This window comes from Sus scrofa, chromosome 14, assembly GCF_000003025.6.
Source record: "Sus scrofa isolate TJ Tabasco breed Duroc chromosome 14, Sscrofa11.1, whole genome shotgun sequence".
NCBI lineage: Eukaryota > Metazoa > Chordata > Mammalia > Artiodactyla > Suidae > Sus > Sus scrofa.
The window spans coordinates 108,743,798-108,767,340 of NC_010456.5; the positions used below are offsets into that span (position 1 = coordinate 108,743,798).

Consider the following 23,543-nt stretch of genomic DNA (forward strand, 5'->3'; position numbering starts at 1 on the left):
TTTTAAAAAAAATTTTTAAAGATGAAGTTTTGAGCCAGGGATCAAACCTGCATCACAGCAGCAACCCGAGCCACAGCAGTGTCAATGCCAGATCCTTAACCCACTGAGCCACCAGGGAACTCCTTAGACCATTTTATGGCAGGGTAGAGGGACGTACCAAAGTCATTTACAAAGTCAAAGGCCTAACAGACTAGAACCCAGGTCTCTGGGCATCCAGTTCAGGCCTCTTTCCAATAGTCCGATTCCATCATATATAATCCAATACTGTCTGCACAAGTCCACACAGAATACTACAATGTGAATGACACCCCTGCAATTGTCCAACATGATGACCCTACAGTTGGAACCCTGGAAAACCGTGCCCCAGATCCCTAAGCTGAGCTAGGAAAAGCCAGGTACACTGTAACCATTTTCTTCTGCTCAGCATCCTATGAAGACAGCTGGCCACAGAAAATGGCCTGGGTAAGGGAAAAGACCAAAGTGCTAAGTGCAACAACAGCAACAACAACAAAAAAGTAAAATAAATAAACACAGAAATTGTCAAATAAATAATCTGGAGAAACGAATAATACCACACCTCACAAGAGTGCTCCAGAGTCTGCAACCCCAAGATTTCATTCTAAATTAGGCATCAGTGCTACAATATTTGAATTCAATTTTACCCTTCTTTGCTCTTTCCTGTTCCAGCTCAGAAGCAGAAACATGGAGCGTAGATCAGACACCACTTTCCTATCCAGCAAAGTCTGTGTCAAACCCTGTGATCCTTTCCTTCCAATCAGGAAAGAGTTACCAGGGCAACCAAATTACTAACTCACTCAATTAGCTCCCCCCTCTTCCACCGATGCTCAGTAATCACAGAATGTCAGCCCCGGGAGAGCTGAGCCTTCAGTGGTCTAGTGCTACCACCTCATTTAGAGATGAAAGCACAGAGAGGTTTCCACTCAAAGGTACACTCCATTTGAGCACCATGAAGCCTGGCACAGGCAAAGCAGCACAAACTCTCCCATGCAGGGCTTCCTCCTGGTTTTCCATCCATAACCCAAGAGAGAACAAATGACCTGCCCATAACAATGTCTCCCAGGAGGTGTAATAGATAAGAGCGTGGGTTCTGCAGGCAGCCCTGCATTGCTTAGCTGTGTGATTTGGGATGGGTTCCTTAATCTGAAAAATCTCAATTAACTCATCTGCAGAATGGGGATAAGAATTAGGTGAAGGTGAAATTGAATCATGTATGAGAAGCAAAATAGCAAATAAACACTCAAATAAAACAAAACATCTTTCCTGGAAGCTGCTGCCTTCAGGCCACTGCTTTAAACTTTTTGTAGAAAATCCTGCCTCTTATTGACTTCTTCTATCTGCTTCTTAAAAGGCACAAAACTGTTTGCTCTGAAGATAAGACATTTCTTAGGCATGCACCCCTGTTGTATAAAGTGCTCAAGAAAGCGCAGGCCAGGAAGGGAATAATCAGTCTAGAAGAGGTTTATTCGAAAAGGGCAGAGGTCCCTTCAAGCAAACCTTGAAAACAGCTCAGAACTGGGAATGGTAGAGTAGGGGCGGCAAGGAATATTACAAAGGGGAGGGTTTGTGGGGAGGGCATCCTGAGGCCACAGCTTTTAACTCCCCCATTCCTATCAGAAATCCATCCCCTCAGAGTTCCCATCATGGCAAAGTGGAAATGAATCCGACTAGAAACCATGAGGTTGAGGGTTCAATCCCTGGCCTTGCTCAGTGGGTTAAGGATCCAAAGTTGCCATGAGCTGTGGTGTAGGTCACAGATGTGGCTCGGATCCCACATTGCTGTGGCTGTGGCATAGGACAGCAGCTGTGGCTCCGATTGGACCCTCAGCCTAGGAACCTCCATATGCCATGGGTACAGCCCTAAAAAGTAAAAGGAAGGAAGGAAGGAGAAAGAGAGAAAGAAAGAAAGAAAGGAAGAAAGAAAGAAAGAAAGAAAGAAAGAGAGAGAAAGAGAGAGAGAAAGAGAGAAAGAAAGAAAGAAAGAGAGAAAGAAAGAAAGAAAGAAAGAAAGAAGAAAGAAAGAAAGAAAGAAAGAAAGGAGAGAGAAAGAAAGAGGAGAGAAAGAAAGAGGAGTTCCCGTCGTAGTGCAGTGGTTAACGAATCCGACTAGGAACCACGAGGTTGCAGGTTCTGTCCCTGGCCTTGCTCAATGGGTTAAAGGATCTGGCGTTGCCGTGAGGTGTGCTGTGGGTTACAGACGTGGCTTGGATCCCGAGTTGCTGTGGCTGTGGTGTAGGCCGGTGGCTACAGCTCTGATTAGACCCCTAGCCTGGGAACCTCCATATGCTGCGGGAGTGGCCCAAGAAAAGGCAAAAAAAAGAAAAAAAAAGAAATCCCCTCTAATTCAAATTCCGTGCTCAGCTGAAGTTCTGCGTGCCTGCCCTGTGCAGTCCCATCTATAATTTTGTACTGAGAAAACCATGCCATTTCTTCGCAGGAGGTGAACTTCAAATTCATTTTGTCCTCACTCTTCATTTGCTGTCACTATAGGGTTATCTCAGGGGTTCATGTGTGAATGTCTTCTTTCCCCAAAGAGATTATTTATTCTTTGATGGCAGAGGCGTGACAAGTTGAAGAAGACGTTTTTAGGCAGATTATCAGGCCACGCAGTATAGCAGGTGGACTGAGTGTGGGGGGAGCGCTTAGGTCGGTTGGGTGGCTGTTACAGCATCCAGGCACCAGGTGATAAGGGGTTAGGCGGGAAGAGAGAGGAAAAGACAAAAGGGACACATTTAGAAACGAAAACCCATAGTCCTCAGTACAGTACCAGGTAGCTGTGAAAATGCAGGCTCTAGAGCCAAACTGCCAGGGTCACAATCTTTGCTCTTTGCTTTAAGGCTCTTTCCCGTGACCTTGGCCGGTCACCTCACTTCTCTCACTTCATGGTCCTCATCTGCCAAGTCTGATAATAATAAAGTCCCTGCCTCATGGGGTTGTGAGGCTTCATTGAGCTAATGCTAGTAAGGATGCTTAGGCCACTGCCTGGAACATAGCTGCATTTAGTAACAACGCCTGGGTATTGGCATTTAGTAAATATTTGTAGAGCAAACAAACTGGCAATTTCAACAGACTTGTGGAGGCTAAGAGAGTGCTTGGGGCACAGATGATGAATTGTGGTGCCTAGAGGTTCGGAGAGGATGTGAAGGAGGGACAGCAACTAAAAAGGGAGAACAGGAGTTCCCTTCGTGGCGCAGGGGAAACGAATCCGACGAGGAACCATGAGGTTGTGGGTTCGATCCCTGGCCTCGCTCAGTGGTTAAAGATCTGGCGTTGCCGTGAGCTATGGTGTAGGTCGCCGACTCGGCTGGGATCTGGTGTGACTGTGGCTCTGGCATAGGCTGGCAGCAACAGCTCTGATTAGACCCCTAGCCTGGGACCTCCATATGCCACGGGTGTGGCACTAAAAGGACAAAAGACAGTCAGTCAATCAATCAATCAATCAATCAATAAAAAGGGAGAACAGAACCCAGGGAAGGTTTGCTCAGGCAGGAGAGACCTGTGCTCCAGCGATTGTGGGTGAAGGATGCAGCAAAGGGAGGAATCGAAAGGACGGGGTTCCTTGAGGAGACAGAAGGAATGGGGTGCTTGCCCTGGGCAGGTTTGAAGGGCAGGGCTCAGGGGGACCATAGGAGTGGATGTCCCCTGTGACAGCACCCTAAGTCAGAAACTGTCTGACCACAGCGAAGCCGGGACCAGTTGGCTGTTGAAATAACCTTGTATAACCCTTCATGCCTGAGATGACTGGGTATGTTTCTGCTGTTTTTGTGGGAACAAATCTTTTTCTTCCCTTTTCTTCTTTCTCAATAGAATCAAAACTGAATCTGATACCCAAGTGTTTATTAACGGCTCCCCTTTATCAATGAAGTGACTCACAGGAAGTAAAATTCACCACCCCCCCAATGGATAGGCTATTCAAGCAGTTTGTTTGACTTATTGATTTGGGTGAGTTAAAAAGAATCACAAGCTGGTTATCATCTTGCTACCTTTGCCCTGCCTTTTGCTTGTTTCTTTTTTACTGTCTACATTGGATCTGGTTTCCTAGGTCTTCCCTAGGTCTCCCCAGACACCAGAGTCATAATCACCTTCCTCTAAATGCACCATAAATAGCACTTTATTTTCCATCTGGATTAAACGGGGCAAGAACTCAGAGCAGATGTTCAAAACACACTACTTAATGGTGCTGATAAAAAGAAGCTGAAGGAGGCGTTCCCTGGTGAACCCGACTCGTATCCATGAGAATGCGGGTTGATCCCTGGCCTCACGCAGTGGGTTAAGGATCCTGTGTTGTTGTGGCTGTGTGGTAGGCCAGCAGCTACAGCTCTTATACAACCCCCTAGCCTAGGAACTTCCATACGCTGTGGGTGCAACCCTAAAAAAAGAGAGAGAGAAACTGAAGGAGTTCCCTGGTGGCTCAGTGGGTTAAGGATCTGGTGTTGTCACCACTGTGGCTCTGGTTCCAGCTGTGTTGTGGGTTCAGTCCCTAGCCTGGAACTTCTGCATGCCAGGGACAAGGCCGAAAGCAATGTTAGAAAAGAATACGAAAAAATGAATTTTAAAAACAGAGAAGCTGAAACAATTCAGGATTTAAGAGCCATAGTGAAGGTCTCTGAGCAAGATCCGATTCCATGTACCCTGGACCTGACCACAGAGGGGATCCGTAGAGATCACACAGACAAATCTCTGCATTCGTGTTTGTGTGTGTGCACCTGTGCGAGTATGTAGACACATACACCCACCATCCCTTAGGATTCACACTTCAGCCTCCCCTGGTTTCTCTCAGTTCTACTCTAGGTCTCTGTAAAGTGCTTAGAACAGAGCCTGGCAATGGCACTATGTGCATTGGCTAGTGTTCTGCCTTCCCAACTGACAGCATTTCCCAAGCTCCATCCATCTCTCTTAGCTCTAACTGCCAAATCTTTATCTTCAGCCCTGATCGTTCTTCAAACGCCTAATCATTTATGAGGCACCAGGCTGCTGTCCTGGTGCTAAGTTCTCACATGAAACACCTTTCCACCCCCACCTCCCCACCCCACGCATTCACACAACAAGTTTCTTTTTTTTTTTTTTTTTTTTGTCTTTTAAGGGCCACTCCCGCGGCATATGGAGGTTCCCAGGCTAGAGGTCTAATCGGAGCTGTAGCTGCCAGTCTACGCCAGAGCCACAGCAACGTGGGATCTGAGCCACGTCTGCAACATACACCACAGCTCACAGCAATGCCAGATCTTTAATCCACTGAGCGAGGCCAGGGATCGAACCCGCAACCTCATGGTTCCTAATCGGATTCGTTTCCCCTGGGCTCCAACAGAACTCCACACGAGTTTCTTGCAACTTCCTATTGCTCTCGTCTTTCTGGACTCGCAGAATGTTACCAGGAACCAGGGCTCTGCCCCTGCAGAAGATGGAGTTGTCTCAACTCTGCCCATGCCCACATCCTCAGTTCCATGCCTATCCACTCCAAAGGACTAGGGCTATCCCGGCCACAACTATTCCTGGGCCAAGCACTGCAAGTGGCTATCCCAAACTGCAACATCTTGGAAATGGTCATTGCCTCCTTGGCACAGACACTTCCCCAGGGCCAGGGCCAGTTCTAGGCTCTCTACAGCCTTGGCAAATGGCTGATCAGTAGCCAGGCCTGAGGTTCATGAGGAAATATGTCAGTAGGCTCAGACCAGAGGTAAGAGGTTCGACTTAAGAGACGTGAGCTCAGATCCTGTTCTACCACCACCAATTCCTACCTCTCGCCATTATAAAGAGTGAAGGGGTGGAGTTCCCATCGTGGCACAGAGGAAATGAATCTGACTGGTCTCCACGAGGATGTGGGTTCGATCCCTGGCCTCACTCAATGGGTCAGCCATCCGGCGTTGCCATGAGCTGTAGTATAGGTCACAGATGTGGCTCAGATCCTGTGTTGCTTGGAGTCCCAGCCTGGGGGAAGTTCCACATGCTGCAGCTGCAGCCCTAAAAAAAAAGGAGAGAGAGAGAGAGAGAGAGTGAAGGGGTATCTTGTAAAAGGTGCCTAGCAAAGTTCCTGCCCTAACAGGGCTCAGGCCCTTTCCCTCTCTCCACCTTGCTTCTCAGATCCTGGTGGTCCACAGACACCACTCTAACTTCATTCCTGAGTGCCATCCTGGCCATGCTGCAGACCAACAAGGCAGCTGCACTGGGTAAGACTTCACCATCCTGGCCCTATGTCCTCATCTTACAGAAGACCTGAGGCTCTGAAAAAAGCAGCCATTTACCATTTGTTATCTGTGCCTCTCTTATACAATTCTTCTTACTGTATGTGAAGGTCTCAGCCCCAAACCTGCTTGTGCGTTCTTTCTTCCAGGCTGTCTGAAACCCTGTAGCATTCCAGATCCCCAGCATCTTGCACATATGTGTCTGGCATACAAGAACAGTTTGAGGAGTTCCCATCGTGGCGCAGTGGTTAACGAATCCGACTAGGAACCATGAGGTTGCGGGTTCGGTCCCTGCCCTTGCTAAGTGGGTTAACCATCCGGCGTTGCCGTGAGCTGTGGTGTAGGTTGAAGACGTGGCTCGGATCCTGCATTGCTGTGGCTCTGGCGTAGGCCGGTGGCTACAGCTCCAATTCGACCCCTAGCCTGGGAACCTCCATACGCCGCGGGAGCAGCCCAAAGAAAAAGAAATAGCAAAAAAAAATAAATAAATAAATAACAGTTTGAGAATGGTGATGCTATTACGTTGAGGCATTTACTGGGTTAAGTTTTGTGACATGCTCTTAAGAACGTGAATATACCCAACATGGGAGAAAACGGGTCAAGAAAGTTTCAGGGAGGTGGTACCGTATGACTGGAAGCCATGGTTGAGGAAAGCGGGAGAACCTAGAGCCAGGTGGACTGGTTCAAATCCCAGCTCCTCAACTTAAATGGGGTGACTTTGGGAGTTCCCACTGTGGCTCAGCCTTAACAAACCTGACTAGTATCCACGAAGATGGAGTTCAATTCCTGGCCTCGATCAGTGGGTTAAGGATCTGGCATTGCCACGAGCTCTGGTGCAGGTCGCAGATGCAGCTCGGATCCTGCATTGCTGTGGCTGTGGTGCAGGCTGGCAGCTGCGGCTCCGATTTGACCCCTAGCCTGGGAACCTCCATATGCCACAGGTGTGGCCCTAAAAATGAATTAACAGAAGGTGGTGACTTCAGGCAAATCATTTGATCACCTGGGCCTCTCTGTCCTCATCTATGAAATGGAGAAAAGAGCACCTACATCATGACAAATAAAGCCATGACATAATTATTTAAAACACCCAGAAAGTAGCCAACATGTGTGCTCAGTAAATGCCACCACCACCGCCCCCCCACCCCAGAATGATGAGAACAGAGGCAGACCCCTTAGAAGGTGTGTGGAGGTGGCCTTCTGGAAGAAGCCTGGGAAAAGAGACTTGTAGGACACAGCAGCAAAAGAGGCAGCAATGACTTGTGCTCACAGTGGAAAAGAAGGGGTGGCCGAAGTGCTAGTGCACACAGAAGAGACAGATAGGGGCCCCGGAAGGAGGGAGGGGCAGTGGTGGTACCAAAAATCAGCAATCATTTTTGAGCCCTTGAGTGTCCCAGATACCTCAGATCCTCGTTTTTTTTTTTAACCCTTCCAACGACCCTATTAAGTATTACTGTTTTATAAATAGGAGGAAAGTGCAGAGCAGCGACTTGCCTGGGATGACACAGCTGGTGAGCCACAGGGCTGAGTCAAACTGAGTCACTGAGCACTAGCCTCCCCTGTAGCCCCAGGGTGGGAAGATGCTGGATAGAACAGGTCCCCCGGGGGGCTGGTTAGCAGAGCTGGGCTGTACCCAGAAAAGCTTCCTTGTGGGAAGATGCCCCATGCCTGGGGACCATGGGATGAGGGCAGGACAACCAGGAGGGTCACTTCAGTTCACCAAGCCCCTGCCTGCTCAAATCATGCCTTTTTAAAACTACCAAACACGGAGTTCCCGTCGTGGCGCAGTGGTTAACGAATCCGACTAGGAACCATGAGGTTGCAGGTTTGGTCCCTGCCCTTGCTCAGTGGGTTAACGATCCGGAGTTGCTGTGAGCTGTGGTGTAGGTTGCAGACGCGGCTCGGATCCCGCGTTGCTGTGGCTCTGGAGTAGGCTGGTGGCTACAGCTCCGAAGACCCCTAGCCTGGGAACCTCCATATGAAAAAAAAAAAAAAAACTACCAAACACAATTCTATCTTCCTTCCCCTAGGCCACAGCTCAAGACTGGGTCTGTCTCAAAGGAGAAAATCAGCAGGCTCTGCCTGGACCCTCTCCGTTCTCCAAACACAAAAAATCCAGATGAGTTCCTGTTGTGGCGCTTCGGAAACAAATCCGACTAGGAACCATGAGGTTGAAGGTTCGATCCCTGGCCTCACTCAGTGGGTTAACGATCCAGTGTTGCCGTGAGCTGTGGTGTGGGTTGCTGATGCGGCTTGAATCCTGTGTTGCTGTGGCTGTGGTGTAAGCTGGCAGCTGTGGCTCAGGATGGACCCCTAGCCTGGGAACCTCCACATGCTGCTGGTGTGACCCTAAAAAGCAAAAAAAAGAAAAAAAAAAAAAAATCAGATGAAAACTCAAACCTCCCCCCATCCTCTCCTCCAAACATAGCAAATTGCTTGGCCTCTGCCTGCCAGCCTAGAAGTTGTTTCCGGAATATGTTCTTATTCCACAAAGGAAGTGAAAGTCCCCCGGCAAGTTTTTAGAAACCTGGAGCTGAATTTTCTGATCGTGTGGAACATGAATTTGGAAGCACGCATGTGCGACAGCCCCACCAGTATCCGACTCCCACCTCGACCCCCCAGGACCCTCTTCATCGTGACTTTACTTTCCCCCACCTTTCCACTAAGAAGCCAAACCATGATCCAAAACAAAAACCAAATTTATTCCGCAGACATTTGAATTAAGAAATCCTATAAATCAGGACCACCACAATTTCAGACACTCCGGTGCGAAGTGTTCATCAACAGCTACATCTGGAGGATGAACAAGCCATTGAATCTTGTTAAAAAATTAGTTTAGCTCCCTTAAAGTTTGGGGGTGGCACCTTACGTAGAGCGCCATCAAGTTTTACATTGGGTAAAGCCAGCGGTTTCTCCTCTTGGAGAGTCACATTTAAAAAAAAAAAAAAAAAAATTCAGTCACTCACAAAGAGGTGGTGGCAGGAGGAAACTGAGGGGTGAAGACTCATGGAGGCTCAGGTCCACGGCTCCAAAGGGCCAGAATAGAGCAGAAAAACATCCAGGGTCTCATTCGCCCCAAGCAGACATCAGAAAGGGTGGAATAAGAAAGCCAGCTGGGAGTATAGGAGAGGCTCAAAGATTGTTTATGCCTGTTTCTGAGAAAGCTCATGGCATGGCCAAGACTAGCCTCACGGGGCGAGGAGGCGTTAGAAAGACAGCTCAGAAAAAAAACAAATCCATTCTCCTCACACTTCCCTCTCCACTTGTGTGTCCTTGGGAGACTCCAAGAGGTAGCAAAGCACAGACAGGGCTCTTCTCCGAGCAAAAGCAAAAACACAAGGGTGAGTTAGTTCTCCCAGGAACCCCACAGCCTTCCACCTACAGCACACTATGACCTTGAATTACAGGTGGCAAGGTCAAGTCATTTAAAAGTCCACAACCAACTCCACCCACCTTCAAAGTTCTTCACCTCCCCACCCCGACAAGTGGAATTCACATCTCCCACTTCCACCAGCCACGGATGAGTTGGGAGAACAGGGGGGTGATGCCAACCCACCCACCACCAAGCTTTTACATTCTTCTTCCCTCCGGAATTTCTTTGCACAGCAATTGTAGCACCATTTTCACTAAGCTCCTCCACCAGAAAATAAAATGTATTCGTGTCATCAGTTTTCAAGTATTGTTATAAAGACCCCACGATTCTCGGAGCCGTATTTTTAAACAATCCAAGCACACGACTTCCCCAAGGGTTAAGTCAGGTACAAGTTGATGCAAATAGCTGCCACAGTTCTCCTAGTTCATCCCAAGTCCTGTCTCCGAAGTGGCCGGGGAAATTCTCACCGGACACGGCCGCGCCCTGGCCGGTGCATTTCTCCTCGCTCCAGTTTCTCTCCGACCGCTTTGCCGGGGCGGGTAACTTCTAGGCTTGAAGTGTCTCCCCACACGCCTCCCTGCAGCCTAGGCGGTCGCTCGCAGAACGGCAACCGCGGCTGCAACTCAGGGCTGGTGAAGAAGGGAGGACGCTGTTGGGTCTGCGAACCGGCTTCGTCTTCCTCCTCCAAGGGCCCTGGGTCAGTGCAAGGCGCCGGAGGGCTGCAGAGCGACAGGGTCCGGTCTGCTACAGCTGCTCCCAGCTCCGGGGCCGCCCGTGGGGCCTGTGGCTGCAACCGCTGCGACCGCTCGCTGGAGCCTCCGCACGGCCTCCTTGATGAGGTTCCCCGAAAGCACCAACTGCTGCAGGAGTCGGTGCGGGTCGTCGTCGTTGGCGCGCGCCCCAGCTGGGGGCCATGGGCGCTGTTGCAGGCGGCGGGAGGCGACAGCGCTCCGAAGCCATCCACGCCGGCACGGCCCAGGCAGGGCGTTGGGGCCTGCGGCAAGCTCGGCCACAAAGTAGGGCGCAGTCCGGTTCCGCACGCGGCCGCGATCCCCGAAGGGGCAGCGCAGAGCCCCTAGGGGCCCGGGACCCCTAGCCTCCGCAGACCCGGGCGGCAGAAGCAGCGGCAGAGCTGGGGCCCGGGCCTTTTCCGCTAGCACTGCTGCCGGCGGCCGCGGGGGCTGCAGCGGCGGTCCCGGGAGCGCGCACGGGGACACAGGGCGGTCCTGTGCCGCGTCCAACTGCAGCGTCTCGCCGATCTGGGCTACCAGCCGGTCCACCTCGCCGGAGCCGCCCAGCGTCACCGACTGTTCCAGCAGGAGGAAGCTGTCTTCCTCCTCCTCTTCCTCGCCGGCTTCCACTTCCTCCTCCCTCCAGCACGGCATGGCCCCCCTCGCCGGCACCCGGAGCTCTGCCGGAGTCTCTGGCAGCTCGGCCGCCCGCGGGGCTCGGAAGGCCGCTGCGGAGCCGGGTGCGGGGCTGAGGCCGCCCAAGCCGGGGCCGGGGAGGACGCGGAAGCCGGAGCCCGCGAGAGACTCGCGCCGCGCGCGCCTGCAGCAGAGGGGAGCCGGAATCCTACCGGCTGGAGTTGATTTGTAAACAATGGGTGACGTAGCCGCCGGGCTCTACCACCTTGCCCGGGCTGGGGGACCCGCGAGGAGGCGGCTCCGCGAGAGTCCTCGCCCGCAGCCCAGGGCCGCGGCCAAAGCTTTCTTTTTTCTACACTTGGTGTCTGCCTAGGAGGAGATCCTGGGAGTGGGGAGATCTTCCTACTTCCCCGGCCCAGTCAGCAGCACAAGAAAATGGAGACTCTAAGGTGGCCTGGATTGGACTCTCCCACTCGCAGACACACCCACCCACACACCCAACCCCTCCTCCTCCGACGTTTCCTCCCTCCCCACGTGTCAGCACGGCTTGAACCCGCCCTGCTCCTCCTCCGCGCACCCGCAGTCGTCGGGACCCGGAGAGGAGGAGGAGGGGAGGGGCGAGCCCCGGGTCAGGGGCGGCTTGGGAAGGGTGGGGCTGGGGGAACTAAGGGTGGGGAAGCGAACATCGCCGAGAAAGGCGGAATCAAGCCGAGACGGGGTCTCTGAGCCTTGGCTCTGCTCTGTCCTCAAGCCCTCTGGCCCGGCGCGGAGAAGGACACGCCGCCGCATGGTTAAAGAAGAGTTGACTTTGTTCATTAAAAAAAAAAAAAAAAGATTCAAATAGAAACATAGGGCGATGAAAAAAATCTCTCTAATATAGGACTCCAACATGGTTCACAGATACAAATTTTTTCTTCTCCAGGCCTTTTCTATAAAATTGTTTTACAAACAGCCGTGCGTTGGTTATAGACTTTTCCGCTTAAAATATGCCATACACGGTGTTATTGCATGCATCTTCGAGAATATAAAATGATTACCAAGGTTTCCGTCAAGTGGCTGTCCCATAAGTTATTGAACAATTCTCTTTTCACATTTGCTATTTACCTAATGTCGCCGTTGCAAATAACTGTGTGACTAATATTTTTGTGTGTAAAACTTTTTCCATGTTGATTCTTTCCTAAGAACATATTCCCAGAATGGAAATTCAGGTCAAAAATATGGATATTTTAAGGTTTCTGACAAAAGTACCAAAATGCTTTCCAACAGTTGGGTAAATTTACTCTCCCATCATCAATGTGTGAGCTTACATTATTCATTACATCTTCACTAGTTCTTGAATATTATAGTTATTTTTTTGGCTAATTTCATAGATGAAATGGATAACTCCTTTCAGCATTAATTTTTTGACTTAGAGCAGTTTTTAAATATTTGTTAACCAACTGTACTTCCTTTTTTTGTGAGTAGTTCTGAGTTTTTCCTATTGCGTTTTTATGTATTTTCATGACTCTTCTACATAACAGAAGTTAACTTTTTTCTTTCATATTTTAATGTGGTTATTTTCTTGGCCCTGTGCAGTATTTTTTTTTTTTGGCTTTTTAGGGCCAAACCCTCGGCACTTGAAGGTTGGAGTTTCCCAAGCTAGGGGTTGAATCAGCTGCAGCAGCCAGCCTACACCACAGCCACAGCAAAGCAGGATCTGAGCCTGCTGTGACCCACACCACAGGTCAGCGCAACACCAGACACCCAAACTACCCAGCAAGGATAGGGATTGAACCCCCATCCTCATGGATACTAGTTGGATTCGTTTCCACTGCGCCACACGAGGGGAACTCCTATTTAGTACTAGTTTTTTAGATTTTTCTAGTGCCTTGATTTTTTTCCCAAACCTATCTGGATTAATTTTGGTCATTGGTGCAGGGAGACAGTATGATTTCTTCCCCCCCCCCCCCCGGGGCTTGTCAGACAGGGCTGTATATCTTCATTAGGGCAGAGCTGTGTGGGACCTATAAACCCCAGCTCCGTCCTGATGAAATCCCAGCTGCTGTTAAGCCGGCGGTTGTAAGGACTGGGTGGGGCTGGGAATATTTTGATCAGCCTGTTGTTCGTAGTCAGAAGAACCCTGAACAGGTTGTACAAAGACCTAAAGAGATTCAAGTCTCATGCCTGCCCTGTCTGGGTGTGTGGCTCCTAGCAAATCAGTTTACAAGTGAAGACACTTGTAAAATGGAAAAAATAATCCCTGCCCTGCCTCCCTCTGAGGATTGTTTTCAGGATCAAATGAGATAATGGGAACAGGCTTTGTCAGGCATTACACAAATGTAATGTGGGATTAGGTCCAGGGGTTTACGAACAGAGGCCTGGCTCAATTCCAGCGATTCCCTCAGGGAAACAGCTAATATATTAATGATGAAGTTTCCCCTTTGCAGCCCACTGAGTAAAACGTACCCCCGAGGCATTCCTTCCTTGAACTTGCCTGGTCCCTGAATTCTGCCCTGACCTGGGATTGTTTAAGGCCTTCTTGAAGTCAACCCAAAGGCTCCCACATCCCAAGGTGTGACCACCCCCCCCACAACTAGTTCTGCAGGTTTGGGTGACAGATCCTTTCCCTAGAGGCCGCCTTCCTCCTCCATCTCTGTAGAGGGCTCTTCACACACTTTGCTGACGAGGACTGGAAGCCATTACCCCCAGAGAGAGTGATTCTCATTTTCATTCTGATGGTACTTACTGGAGAATTTCAAGGGGAATGAAAATTAGGGGAGGGCTTATGGATTTCAGCAGAGTTAAATGGTAATTTTTTTCCCCTCCTCTCTGTAAGATGATGCCTGCCTGTAAGTAGAGAAAAGCAGTTTTATGCTCCATTGACTTTAAACATTAATGGGGCTGGTGTAGCTATTGTCTCTAACCCTGCATCCCTGGAAGTCGTTTTTTGTCTTCTTGTCAGAGTAATTCCCATCGTGTTCTTAGTACTATAGGAAACGGAGCTTTGAGATGGCATTCTTTAAAAAAAAAAAAAAAAAAAAATCTTCCCTTTGTAATGTTGCTTTTGTGTGGAGATTGCTCTGTAAATATGCCGGGACTTGGATATTATACTGTTCATTATAGAGATGAATTCATTACAGAAGACCAACTCCATTTTCTGGGGACACTTCTCTGGAGGGCACTGAGAGGGGGAAGTGCTGTGCTGGACCAGTGGGAGGCAGAGAAATGCCCTGGATTAGGAATCAAAGTACAAGATGCTAGAGAGGCTCAGAAGCAATTAAAAGTAATGAGAGGGTATCAGAAAGGGAAGCAATGAGAGCTGTGTGCCTGGCATGCTGGCTGCCCGCCTGGAAAGAGACGTGGAGGGTATTCGGCATCCCCCGTGGAGGGACACAGAATTCAAGGATTGTCGGCAATCGTTTAGACTGCCTTGAAGTTTGCTTTCCACGTAGACTTTGCTTTCAGTAACCTGCACTCAGAGACACCAGCAAGGGTGAGGAGAGATGAACTCTAGGTTTGGAATCCCACTTGCATCCATCGACTTCATCCTTCTGTGCCTCAGATCCCGAATCTGGAAAATGAAGGGTGATCGCTTCTTTACAAAATCGTTTTATTACATAAGAATTTGCCTTTTTTTAAGGCTGAAACATCACTAAGACTATGTCTACTTCTTAGAGCTTAAATCCAGTGTCATCCCCAAGGTCATATGATAAAGTTTTCCCAAATTCTTTTTTTGGCTGCACCTGCATAGGGAAGTCCTTGGGGCAGGGATTGAACCCTCCCCTCAGCAGCGATCCACGCTGCTGCAGAGACAATGTTTTTTGTTTTGTTTCTGGCATGTGAAAGTTCCCTGGCCAGGGATGGAATCCACGCCACTGAGTCACCAGGGAACTCCAGGAAAGGGGTTATTTTTAATAAAATTACTAACTACCTAGATAATCATGATTTGAAATTATCTGAGACAAAACTGTAGATTCAGGTAACAGATCAAGGATTGCTAGAGGGTCAGGTGGTGGAAGGGAGGCTGTAACTACCAGGGGAAGCACAGGGGAACTTGGGGGCTCGATGGAACTATTCAGTATCCTGACTGTGGTGATGGTCGCACACATCTATACAGGTCTGAAACTCAACACTGGACATCAAAGCAATAAAACAAACTAAACCCACACACCATATATTAATTATGGTGGTATCGCAGGTGTGGCTGTAAAAAGGTTAAAAAATCCAACACGAGGCGTTCCTGTTGTAGTGCAGCAGAATCGAATCTGACTAGGAACCATGAGGATGCGGGTTCAATCCCCGGCCTTGCTCAGTGGGTTAAGGATCTGGCGTTGCCATGAGCTGTGGTATAGGTCACAGACGTAGCTCGGATCCTGCATTGCTGTAGCTGTGGTATAGGCCGGCAGCTGTAGTTCCAATTCAACCCCTAGCCTGGGAATTTCCGTATGCCATGGGTGTGGCCCTTAAAAAAAAAAAAAACACGAAGAACAAACAAAAATAACATAAAACCCTTTTAACCAGAACCGACTTTTCTGGCTCAGCCAGGGCTTAAATGAGAGCTCTGAGCCTGCCCAAGCCCATGCAACCTTCAGCCTGGAGAAGGCTGGCTGTGGAGGAAGAGCCAAGGCAGGAGATACATCAATGAGTAACTCCCCGGAGCTGCTGCTGCTCTGGCTATGTTCGGTGCTTTCCTCCAAACTGAGTGAGGCCAGGGATCAAATTTGCTTTGTTATGAGATTCCAGTACACACCCACAAGAATGCTATTAAAATAGACAAGGAAGTTCCTTCGTGGTCTGGTTAGGATTCAGATTCAACCCCTGGTCTGGGAACTGAGATCACACAGCAAGCCACAGCTTGCTTTTTAGGGCCACACTCAAGGTGTATGGAGAGGTTCCTAGGCTAGGGGTAAAATTGGAGCTGTAGCTGCTGGCCTACGCCACAGCCACAGCAGTGCAGGATCTAAGGTGGGTCTGCAAACTATACCACTGCTTACCGCAACACCGGATCCTTAACCCACTGAGCAAGGCCACGGATTGAACCTGCATCCTCACGGATGCTAGTCAGATTCGTTAACCACTGAGCCACGATGGGGACTCCCCAAACATTTTTATTTATTTTTTTATTTTTTGTCTTTTTAGGGCCGTACCCGCGGCATATGGAAGTTCCCAGGATAGGGGTCCAGTCAGAGCTGCCGCTGCCTGTGCCAAAGCCACAGCAATACAGGATCTGAGCTGAATCTATGACCCAAACCACAGCTCACAGCAACACTGGATCCTTAACTCACTGAGGGAAGAAGCATCCTCATGGATGCTAGTCAGGTTTGCTAACCACTGAGCCATGACAGGAACTCCCCCCAAAAAATTTTTTTTAAGTGCACAATACCAACTGCTGGCAAGGATGTGGAAAGATGAGAACCCTCCTACCTTGCTGATGGAAATGTAAAATAGTCAGCTACTTGGAATTCCCTTCATGGCTCAGGGGTTAATGGACCCACGAGGTTGAGGGTTTGATCCCTGGCCTTGCTCAGTGGGTTAGGGATCCAGCGTTGCATTGAATTGTGGTGTAGGTCACAGACACGGATCAGATCCAGATCCTGCATTCCTGTGGCTGTGGCACAGGCTGGCAACTGCAGATCTGATTCAACCCCTGACCTGGGAACTTCCATGTGCTTCAGGTGCACCCTTAAAAAAAAAAAAGTAGGAGTTCCCATTGGGGTGCAGTGGTTAATGAATCCGACTAGGAACTATGAGGTTTCAGGTTTGATCCCTGGCCTCGCTCAGTGGGTTAAGGATCTGGTGTTGCTGTGAGCTGTGGTGGAGGTCGCAGACACGGCTCAGATCCCGAGTTGCTGTGGCTCTGGCGTAGGCCAGCGGGCTACAACTCCGATTGGACCCCTAGCCTGGGAACCTCCATATGCCGCAGGAAGTGGCCCTAGAAAAGGCAAAAAGACAAAAAAAAAAAAAAAAAAAAGTAGCTACTCGAGAAAACAGTCGGTCAATTTCTTTAAAGGTTAAAAAAATAATAATAAAGGTTAAACATCAACGTAGCATATGACCCAGGAATTCCATTCCTGGACTCTATCAAGGGAAATGGAAACACATCCATAAAGACTTGGACATGACTGTTCCTAGAAGCATTAGTCATAATAACCCAAAGTTGGAAAGAATCCAAATGTCTATCAACCATGAATAAACATGAGGTGTGAATATCCATTCACTGGAACAGTATTCAGCAATAAGAAGAAATGAAATACTGACACACACTAAAACATGGAGGAACCTCAGAAACACTATGTTAAGTCAAAGAAGCCAAGGCAAAACACTACATATTATTTGATTCCATTTATATAAAATATCCAGAAAAGGCAAATTTACATACAGAAAGCAGATCAGTAATTGCATGGGGCCATGGATGGTAGCAGAGTGACAACAAAGGGGCACAAAGGAATGTTCTAAAACTTGAGGTTCGTGGTGTTGGCACAACTTGTAAATCCTATTAGAAATCCTAGAACCGGAGTTTCCATCGTGGCGTGGCGCAGTGGTTGACGAATCCGACTAGGAACCATGAGGTTGCGGGTTCGGTCCCTGCCCTTGCTCAGTCGGTTAAGGATCTGGCGTAGCCGGGAGCTGTGGTGTAGGTCGCTGTGGTGTAGGTCACAGACACGGTTCGGATCCCGAGTTGCTGTGGCTCTGGCATAGGCTGGTGGCTATGGCTCTGATTCGACCCCTAGCCTGGGAACCTCCATATGCCTTGGGAGCAGCCCAAGAAGTAGCAAAAAAAGACAAAAAAAAAAAGAAATCCTAGAACCAGGGAGTTCCCGTCGTGGCTCAATGGTTAAGGAATCTGACTCGAAACCATGAGGTTGTGGGTTTGACCCCTGGCCTCACTCAGTGGGTTGAGGACCCGGTGTTTGCCGTGAGCTGTGGTGTAGGTCACAGACACGGTTCAGATCCTGCGTTGCTGTGGCTGTGGCCTAGGCCAGCGGCTATAGCTCCAATGAGACTCCTAGCCTGGGAACCTCTATATGCTGTGGATGCGGCCTTAAAAAGACAAAAGACAAAAAAAAAAAAAGAAAATGAAATCATAAAACTGTACATTTACAGTGGGTGATTTTATGGCATGTAAATTATACCTCAATAAAGCAGTTAAAATTGATTTAAGGGAATTTATTAGTTCAATAAAGGAAAACTCTAGAGCTATGGTGTCATTTTGGTGATCTCCAGCCACACAGGGCTATTCAACACTTGAGGGAGTTCCAGTTGTGGTGCAGCAGAAACAAATCAGACTAGTATCCAGGAGGTTGCAGGTTCGATCCCTGGCCTTGCTCAGTGGGTTAAGGATCCGGCGTTGCTGTGAGCTGTGGTGTAGGTCACAGACATGGTTGCTGTGGTTCTGGTGTAGGCTGGTAGCTGTATTTCCCGATTGAACCCCTAGCCTGGGAATTTCCATATGCCGCTGGTGTGGACCTAAAAACCAAAAAAAAAAAAAAACCCACAAAAAGAAACCAGTTGAAATGTAGCTAGTCTGAAATGAGATGTGCTGTTTAGTATAAGATACACACTGGATCTCATAGACTTATCATGAGTAACAGAAAGTAAGCTGTTCATTAATAATATTTTGCAGTATATATGTTAAAATGATAATATTTGAGATACAGTTGGTTAAATAAAATATATTATTAAAATTAATTTCGGGAGTTCCAGTTATGGAGCAGCAGAAACAAATCCGACTAGTAACCATGAGGTTGCAGGCTTGATCCCTGGCCTCACTTGGTGGGTTAAGACTCCAGCATTGCCGTGAGCTGTGGTGTAGGTTGCATAAGCGACTCGGATCTGGCATTGATGTGGCTGTGGTGTAGGCCGGCAGCTGTACTTCTGATTCAAGCCCTAGCCTGGGAACCTCCATATACCTTGAGTGTGGCCCTAAAAAGCAAAAAAAAAAAAAAAAAAAAAATTAATTTCACCATTTACTTTTTTCTTTTTTAGCTGTGCCTATGGCATGTGGAAGTTCCTTGGCCAGGGATCGAACCCCTGCCACAGCAGTGACAACACCACATCCTTAACTGCTAGGCCACCAGGGAACTCTAGCAATGCTGGTCCTTTAATGCACTGAGCTGGCCAGGGATTGAACCTGCACCTCCACAGTGACCTGAGCTGCTGTAGTCAGATTCTTCTTCTTTTTTTTTTTTTTTTAAATGGGGCCACACTCCCAGCTAGGGGTCAAATTGGAACCACAGCTGCCAGCCACAGCCACAGCCACACCAGATCCAAACTAAATCTGCGAGCTACACACCACAGCTTGTGGCAATGCTGGATCCTTAATGCACTGAATGAAGCCAGGGATTGAACCCGCATCCTCACCGAGACAGCGTCAGGTTCTTAACCCGATAAGCCACAATGGGAACTCCCTGCAGTCAGAGTCTTTACCCATCATGCCTCAGCAGGAAGTTCCTGTTTGTCTTTTTATTTATTATTTATTTATCTATCTATTTCTCTCTTTTAGGGCTGCACCTGAGGCATATGGAAGTTCCCATGCTAGGGGTCAAATTGGATCTGTAGCTGTCAGCCTATGCCACAGCTCACAATAGTGCCAGATCCTTAACCCACTGAGCAAGGCCAGGGATGGAACCTACATCCTCATGGATCATAGTCGGGTTCACTGAGCCACGACGGGAACTCCCAGCAACAAAGTTTTTTTTGTTTGTTTGTTTTTTTGGTCTTTTTAGGGCCGAACCTGTGGCATATAGAGGTTCTCAGGCTAGGGGTAGAATCAGAGCTACAGCCACTGGCCTACACCATAGCCACAGCAAGGGGGGATCCGAGCCGCTTCTGCAACCTACACCACAGCTCTCAGCAACACCGGATCCTTAACCTACTGAGAGAGGCCAGGGATCAAACTCGAGTCCTCATGGATGCTAGTCAGGTTCGTTAACCACTGAGCCATGACAGGAACGCCAATAAAGTATTTTAAAATTATAGTATATATGTTGTCTTTTCAGACACAATGATATATTTTTTTTTTGGCCAAAGCTGGGCATGAGGAAGTTCCTAGGCTAGGGATGGAACCCATGCCACAGCAGTGAAAAATGTTTTTTTTGTTTTTGTTTTTTTTTTTTGTCTTTTTGCCATTTCTTGGCCCACTCCTGCAGTATATGGAGGTTCCCAGGCTAGGGGTTGAATCGGAGCTGTAGCCACCGGCCTACACCAGAGCCACTGCAACTCGGGATCCGAGCCGCGTCTGCAACCTACACCACAGCTCACGGCAACGCCGGATCGTTAACCCACTGAGCAAGGGCAGGGATCGAACCCGCAACCTCATGGTTCCTAGTCGGATTCGTTAACCACTGCGCCACGACGGGAACTCTGAAGAGTGTTATTTTTATATGCACTGGGAAACTAAAAAAATTCATGTTATTCACCTTATTATGATAGTGTTTGTTTATTGTGATGGTCTAGAACCAAAACCAGAAATGTCTTCAAGGTGTTTCTGTCCTTGACAGATTTTAATCACATTAGCCTCATAAAATGGGTTGGCAAGTTCCCTTTTACCTACTGAATGAAGGAATTTATGCAAGGTTGATGTAGTTTTATTTGCTGGTGAGGTTATTTAGACCAGGAATTTTCTTTGTGGAATTCAACTTTTTAAATAGGTATAGGGCTATTTGGAATTTGTTTTGCAATTTACAATTTTTATAGATGATACTCCATTTAAAGTTATTGTAGGAGTTCCCGTCATGGCCCTGAGGAAACAACTGACTAGTATCCATGAGGATGCAGTTTCAACCCCTGGCCTCAATCAGTGGGTTAAGGATCCGGTGTTTGCCCTGAGCTGTGGTGTAGGTCGCAGATGGGGCTTGGATCCTGAGTTTGCTGTGGCTGCGGCGTAGGCGGACAGCTACAGCTCTAATTTGACCCCTAGCCTGGGAACCTCCACATGCTGTGAGCTTGGCTCTAAAAAAACTGAAAACAATAATAAAAATAAAATAGCTTAAAAAAACAAAATATCTTTAAAATTAAGTTATAAAATATTGACTATATCCTCTGTGCTGTTCACTATGTCCTTGCGGTTCATTTATTTTATACGGAGCATTCTACTTTTTTAAAATTGAACTTCAGAGAATTTTGGACCAGATTGCCTCAGACCTCCCCACCATGACCTTCTTATTACTAAATCCAATAATCCTCAACTTTCAGCAGATTTGATGCAGCTTATAAGCTCTTTTTCCTTGAAACGCTATCTTCACTTACTGTCCAGGATACTGTGTTCTCAGTTTTGTGTTTTGTTTTCTCTACCTCACTGGCTAGTCTTCCTTATCTGCTCTCAACGTTCGAGTGTCACAAGCTCGGCTTCGATGTATTTTCTCTTTCTACATTCAGCCGGCTGCTGATATCCCAGTCTTATTTGCTTGAAACACACACAGACCCAAGCTCTCAAATGAATGCACCTATCCTGGGGCTCTGCTCTGAGTTCCAGACTCATATATCCAGTTGCTCTAGCTCTTCCACGTCCTGTGCTGCATGTAATACCTGCCTCAAACTCAATGTGTCCAACAGAGAACAGATTTATGGTTGCCAAGAGGGAGAGGGAGGAGAGGAAGGATGAATTGGAGGCTGGGGTTAGCAGAGGCAAATTATCATGAACAGAACGGACGGGAGTTCCCTTGTGGTGCAGTGGATTAAGGATCCCACTTTATCACTGCAGTGGTTTAGGTCATTGCTGTGGCACAAATGCGATCCCTAGTCCAGAAACTTTCACATGCCACAGGCATGGCCAAACAATAAAAATTTAAAAAAAAATTTTTTTTAAATAGAATGGATTGGAGTTCCTATTGTGGCTCAGCAGGTTAAGAACCTGACTAGTATCCATGAGGATTTGGGTTTGATCCCTGGCCTTGCTCAGTGGGTTAAGGATCCTGAGTTTGAGCTGCGGTGTGGGTCACAGATTTGGCTCAGATCCTGCATTGCCGTGGCTGCAGGGCAACCAGCTGCAGCTCCAACTTGACCTCTGCAGGCAGTGTGGACTTGAACTCTGGAAGCCTGGGCGCCACCTGCCTTTGGGGTCTCAGCTATAAAGTGGGGACCATGACGGCCCTCAGCAGAGTGCAATGAGGCTCTGTACAGCTTGGGTTGTAATCACCTCTGGACCTGCTCTGGGATTTGAATCTGGCAGGTTAGGCATCAGGTGTGACTGTGCTTCTGTGAGAAGTCCTGAGGGAGGGGAGTCATGTGACCCCTGTGATGCTCTCTGCGGGTGGGGAAGGTTTTTGTTTGTTTGTTTGTTTGTCTTTTTAGGGCCGCACCTGCACCCAGGGCCTGTGGAAGTTCCCAGGCTAGGGGTCTAATCAGAGCTGTAGCTGCCGGCCTATTCCACAGCCACAGCAATGCCAGATCCGAGCCGTGTCTGTGACCTACACCACAGCTCAGGGCAATATTGGGTCCTTTAACACACTCAGTGAGGCAGGAATCGAACCCTTGTCCTCATGGACACTAGTCGGGTTTGTTACTGATGAGACAGGAACCCCCAAAAAAGGGTTTTTTTTTTCAGGATAAACACTAGATGTCAGCTTTGCTTGGTGATTACTGTTTGTTTGAAGGTGTACTCCACCTTGGAAGGAGCCAAACGTGATGATTAAGGAAGGCATGTTTAGATAAGCATTATCACAAAACGATCCGATCAGTACACTCAGAAACATGATCCTGTGAAATCTGTTCGCATAACCTGCACCTCGTCATTTTTATGAGCATATTTACAACAGAGCTGGTCCCAGGTTATCAGTTGTGGATGTACTTCAAGCCCAGTTGCCTCAAGGCCAAGATCTATGGCAAAGCAACCATTCTGGTTCAAAGTAAGACTTTTCAAGGGCTTGCAAGACCTCAGAGTTCCCACTGTGTCTCAGTGGTAATGAACCCGACTAGTATCCAAGAGGCTTAGGGGTCCGGCATTGCCATGAGCTGTGGTATAGGTCGCAGACGAGGTTGGGATGCCACATTGCTGTGGCTATGGTGAAAGCCAACAGCTGCAGCTCCGATTCAACCCCTAGCTTGGGAACCTCTATATACCATAGGTACAGCCCTAAAAAGCAAAAAAAAAAAAAAAAAAAAAAAAAAAAAAGAGAGTTGTGGCGAAGCGGAAACAAATCCGACTAGGAATCACGAGGTTGCGGGTTCGATCCCTGGCCTTGCTCAGTGGGTTAAGGATCCGACATTGCCGTGAGCTGTGGTGTCGTTTGCAGACACGGCTCAGATCCCGAGTTGCTGTGGCTCTGGTGTAGGCCAGCGGCTACAGCTCCGATTAGACCCCTAGCCTGGGAACCTCCATATGCCGCGGGAAGTGGCCCTAGAAAAGGCAAAAAAAAAAAAAAAAAAAAGAAGAGCTTGCAAGACCCACAGAGGAGCCATGAGAATGGTGCAGACTCTTTCTGGCATGGTTCATAAATCCATTTGCCCATCAGTGGTGCCTCAGACCCTCTCTGAAATTCTGACCTAAAGCTGTACCAGCTCTGTAACTGGCACTGTAACCGAGCTAGTGCCCTGTGGGCTCCCAGGCACACAAGCCTTTCTGTGTCCCCCATTTCTTGTTTTTAGGGAATAAGCCTCAGCCTCCATGACCTTCCCTGAGTTCCAAAGGGC

The 23,543-nt window shown here is 48.4% G+C and overlaps 1 protein-coding gene across 1 annotated transcript; it reads right to left on the minus strand.

Annotated features, from left to right (window-relative positions):
- On the minus strand, positions 8,876-11,357 carry FRAT2 (FRAT2, WNT signaling pathway regulator). Its single transcript, XM_021072329.1, has one exon. It carries the CDS (start codon positions 10,950-10,952, stop codon positions 10,266-10,268), a length of 687 nt encoding a protein of 228 aa, XP_020927988.1. The 5' UTR covers positions 10,953-11,357; the 3' UTR covers positions 8,876-10,265.